We start from the raw sequence: 5061 nt of genomic DNA on the forward strand, positions 1-5061 counted from the left end.
CTTTAATTATTTTTCTCGGATTTGGCAAGCTAAAAATGGTCTAATGCTTATATACTGTAGGTTGTGGCTGAAAATACCTGGCTTATAACAATCAAGAATCAAAGTCATAACCGCTAGCCGTCCAGTAAAACCCAATAGATGGAAGGCCGAGTTCCTTTCAGAGATATTACAAATGTTCACTCGACGACTTCACCAAAAGGGAACCAACGTACGTTTTTTTATTAGCGATATCTTCTACTTATTATCCTTATTGATCGCTTGCCTTGATATACTGTGCGTTTTTGTTTGTTTTGTTTGGTGGGGAAATAGTAGCTGTGGTTGCAGAGCAGAATGATCCTTTAGCAGAAACCAAAAACGCTATGCAAATGAATTCTTCCTAGCGTAAGCATTACCGCGACCGGGATAGGTATTTGCAAATGGCTCCATATCAGAGGGAAGCCTATCTGCAAAGGAATCGTGAGTATAAAAGAATGCGGCGTGAGTGCAGTGCAAGTTGTAACAACACACAAACAGCACCACAACAGAAAATTTTGAGAGCTACTAATAATAACCAATACATGATAGGTGACTGTTCTAATCAATAAAATATGCATCACAAATTTTATCAATAGCCGTTGAATGTTCGCTTATCTCATTATTTTTTATTATATGATATATAATGATTGGGTAAACTGAACCTACATTACAGGAGAGGAAGTCATGGCCATTTCAAACTATGAGAGGCACGATTCAGTTTTTACTCAGCTAGGGTCTTCATCAAAAGGCAAGCAAGGTTGTATATATAATTAATTAAGAAATACTACAGTAAAAATTTATTTATTATATTTCATTACACTGCCGTTGACTATTTTTCCTTGAAAACAGTGGCAGAAAATGGTGGTTCTGAGACAAGCCGTCCAAAAGCTGGAACTCGGTTCACTATCAGTCCATCTGGCATATATTTATCATCAATATCCTCGGAAGAACAAGCTGCAAAATATGAATTGAAAAATGTAGGTCAGCGTAAGCGGCAACATTGCACCAATGTGTACTCACAACTGTCACATGACCAGGAAGAAACACACGTACAAGAGATTTGTGGCCCTAATAAAAGAAAGAGGTCAGAAAAAGAAAGTTGTAGTACCGCACGGGATCCTGATAGAAATACCAACAACTTGCATGAAGACATCATTTATGTGCCCCAGGATTATTTTCCTGTCGTTCATGGTAATTTTAGTCATAAAAGACAATGATTTAATCTATATGCAGCACATAACAAGTATTTCATCTATTTACAACTAGATATAACTAAGGCATAGCCTAGTGGTGGGAAGGGGCTGATGCCTTCCCACCCATCCAGGTTCAAGACTTGGTACTTGCAATTTCGGTTTGTTGCACCAATTATACTGTAGGGGGTTCCCTTACAGTCTTTCTATCAAAAAAAAAATTATTAACGGATTATCTGGCAAATACCAAAGACAACATTGAGTGCGATGAAGTGGACGATGAAAGTCTTATGTATAATGGACCAGGTAAGTATTGACTGGTACTTTGCTCAATCATTCATATTTATTTGTAATACTTTACTAAAATATTACTTTAAAAAAATACAGGGAACTGACCTGTGTTGGCGTTTCTGAGTGGGCCCCCATACAGCTGGCCCAGTGGCAAGCTTCCAGGTCCATATAGCCGAGTGTTACGCTGTTGACCCAAAACCACATTTTTTAGCCTAAGGCAGGATGCAAAAAGGTCGAGGGGTCCCCCCTAAAAAAAAGGTCGAGCGGCCTGTTAAAAAAACAGAAGGTCAATGAGCTGAACGGCCATTCTCATGAATTTTACGATGATACGTACCCATTTTTTTGTGAAGTCCTAAATACTGGAATTTTTGCAGCAGACCTGAAATATTGGATATGCATGGTAGAATGCATTATATTCCATCCACGTCCAAGTTATGTACAATGCATGCAGATGATTATTTTTTGAAGGTCGCCAAGAGGTTGCGAAGCTAAAACTCCATATAAAAAAGTGCTTCATTTTATTTAAAGTTTTCTTATCTGTATGAAAATTTTAGTTAACAACACACACATGCAAAGCACGTGCCTTCTACTAGTTTTAGAAGTATGCAAAAGATGCACGGATGTCGTAATAGTAAAAAATCTTACCGGGGTATCTCCATGGTAGTTACCGTAGTTGAACACACATGCACTAGTGGCACGTATTGACCATAATGTTGAGGAGTTTGATTGTAGATATTGTAATTCTCAATGTCAGTACAAAATCTGACCAGATGATTTGTCTCCTTGTAAGTTGTTAATCGGAGCCATCGGTGTAGTGAGTTTTGTCTACCATCTCCTGCACATTCTTTGAACAATGAAAATAAGTTGCCAATGGAAATAAGATGTCAACTATTTTGAAATAAACAATATAAATTAGCTAATAACTATGTTTGAGAAACTCACATAGCAGTAGAATTGGAGGCGTATCAACAAGGACCCAAATGTCCATATTGTCTTGCTTGATTTTAGGATTACCAAGATCCATGGTGACAAGCATACCCTCATGAAAACCATACATCTTGCAAAATGCTTCCCCATTTTTGCAACCAAAATGGGTTACACTCCAAGAATTATACAGATTTACTTCAAAATCCACATCGTGATGAGTCCTTAGGTGAATTTTCTTTGTTTCAGAAATTTCATGGTCTTCAAAATCCATCCTCTCCAAGACATAGCGTCTTGCATGTCATGGGATAAGCTATACTCGAATTATAAAAGATGAAAATTACACGTTGAAATAGTTGAAGTCATGCTTAATTATGAAAATAACACTTGTCGTCGTTGTGTATCGTTTCAACTTCGAAGGTCTCCTCGAGCTTAATGCTGAAGCGCCAATCATCGTCCAAGTGAGGCATGTCGCACAGACCTCGATCGTCGTGGCACCAGCTGCACTCCCTCGGAAGACTTTCGTCGTCCGATAACGACATATCCTACGTTCATAATTCAAAACTACATCATCTCTTGCGTTGGGTCCAATAAGATGATCCACAGTATGGTGAAAACACGCCCTTCGAACTGGTTTGAGCTATTGGTGAATGGAGATGGTCTAAGATTTTCAGTAGTAAGAAGTGAAGTGGTAATTTTGAGAGCAAATGGTTAGGATGAGTGGTTCCTCTTTCCTGTTTAGTTTTACAATAGAATATAGTTAGTCATGCACACTTGTGCATTTTCAGCCAGGCCCAATGGAGTTGGCCTAAAAACATTTCTTTCTTTAAGCCTGCTACATCCATCTCAAGTATTTATGGTCAAGGGTTAGCAGGGCCATCCAAATAGAATATGTGATATGGGCTTTTTTGGTAGGTCATCCTACCAGATTAGGGTTTATCTATGACGAGCAACTGACATTAGTAATAATTATGAGTTGATATCACACTTCTATATGTATAACACAAGAGGCAGTTGATCTTACTTAATTAAGTACTAAGATACCCCGGCCCATGCATTAGTCGCAAGTACCCCATATGTCCTATTTTTAGCAAAGTCATGCTAAAATTCACGGAAAATTTGAGCATGACCTTTGCTTAAAATAGGACATATGGAGTACCCGAATTTGCCGGAACGGAAGTTAATCGACATTCCGGCAAACTCAAGGGCCTCTCGGGGTACCTGCAAAATCATCACGACACGATGGTCAGAGACAAAACCCAGCAAACTAGCACCACAATGTGCCTCTACTTTCATATGGATGAAAAGGCCACAGACCATATGGTCCTCTGCTTTCATATGGACAAAAATCAGCTCAACTTATGTGAGCTTCCATTCCAGATCTAATAGGCCATCCAACAAAAAATCATCAATAGTTCAGCATGTCTGTACCCTCAAGAATGAACATATAGCAATATCTGTTGCCCCCCATAACATACGGAAATCAAAATCAGCTCAACTTATATGAAAATTGCCTTTGCTGCATGGAATAGAACATAACATAAGGACCCTAATTCGTATACAGTATTAGTGTGATGTATTCCAATGCAGGACAACAAATTATGCTATTATATGTTGACTGTGAGCAAACTACCTATTGAAGCAAAGGCAAATATCTCCGAAGACTGAACTAAAGCATGGTTTCCTTGCTAATGATCCACAGTCCCACACACTACTGCAGGCTGCATACATTCAGTCATTCTAAAATTTATTTTAGTCTACTCCTAAAATTCAGCACTAGCAGATCTTCAACACTCCTAAAATACATACATTAGGGCAGATGTGAATAAGAACTTTGTCTAGCATGGCCACTGACCTGTGGATGGCATCTAGACAACACACACACACACACACGCAGACACAGTACATCACACACATACAGTTTACTTATCATCTTTTTTTAAACTTAACAAGGTTCATGATTCAGAAATTCCAATGGTTCAGAACTTAAATGATTCAGAACATGATTTACTTACAAGGTTCAGAACTTAAATGTTGTCTCCAACTTAAATCCAGTAACAAGGGAGAGCAAAAACCTTTTGCTGCTGCTGCTGCTGCAGGAGAACGGAGAAGGCCGGCTGTTTGGTTGCAGAACATGACCAAATCTCCAGGCCCGTGCTGCTGCAACTACAACCGCAACTTCAATTTTCCAGTTTCACTCAAATTTTCAGTGAAACATTACAGTTTGGATACTCACCTTTGCTGGGTGGCAAAGGTGGGGATGGTTGCTCCTGCCGACGGGGGAAAGTAGAGAGCTTCTACCGGCTCGAGGGAGGTGCGCCGGAGAGCGAGGGGGACGAGGTTGGCGGCAAGGCGGGGCCGGCGGCGGCGCTGGAACCCTAGCTCGGGGAGGAAACACACGATTCGGGGCGACGATGGTAGTGGCTTGCGGTCCAGTGGAGTGTGGTGGATGGTTGGGAGGAGGGGGAGGGGGGCGGCGTTGGTGGATGGTTGGTTGGGGCCGGCGGCGGTGGTGGTGGATGCTTGGGAGCGGCGGCGACGGTGGATGCTCGGGGGTGGCGGCGGGATAGGGATTTGTGAAGGAAATATGCCCTAGAGGCAATAATAAAGTTATTATTTATTTCCTTATATCATGATAAAT

General features: G+C 40.6%; 1 protein-coding gene across 1 annotated transcript; it reads left to right on the top strand.

The window, feature by feature from the left end:
* The first annotated feature begins 377 nt into the window (after positions 1-377).
* Positions 378-1600, top strand: LOC119334098. Its single transcript, XM_037606754.1, has 5 exons — positions 378-564; positions 689-763; positions 865-1206; positions 1458-1511; positions 1593-1600. The coding sequence occupies exons 1-5, from the start codon at positions 417-419 to the stop codon at positions 1598-1600; spliced, it is 627 nt and encodes a 208-aa protein (XP_037462651.1). The 5' UTR covers positions 378-416.
* Positions 1601-5061: the final 3461 nt, after the last annotated feature.

The sequence above is a fragment of the Triticum dicoccoides genome, chromosome 7A, assembly GCF_002162155.2.
Source record: "Triticum dicoccoides isolate Atlit2015 ecotype Zavitan chromosome 7A, WEW_v2.0, whole genome shotgun sequence".
NCBI classification, from domain to species: domain Eukaryota; kingdom Viridiplantae; phylum Streptophyta; class Magnoliopsida; order Poales; family Poaceae; genus Triticum; species Triticum dicoccoides.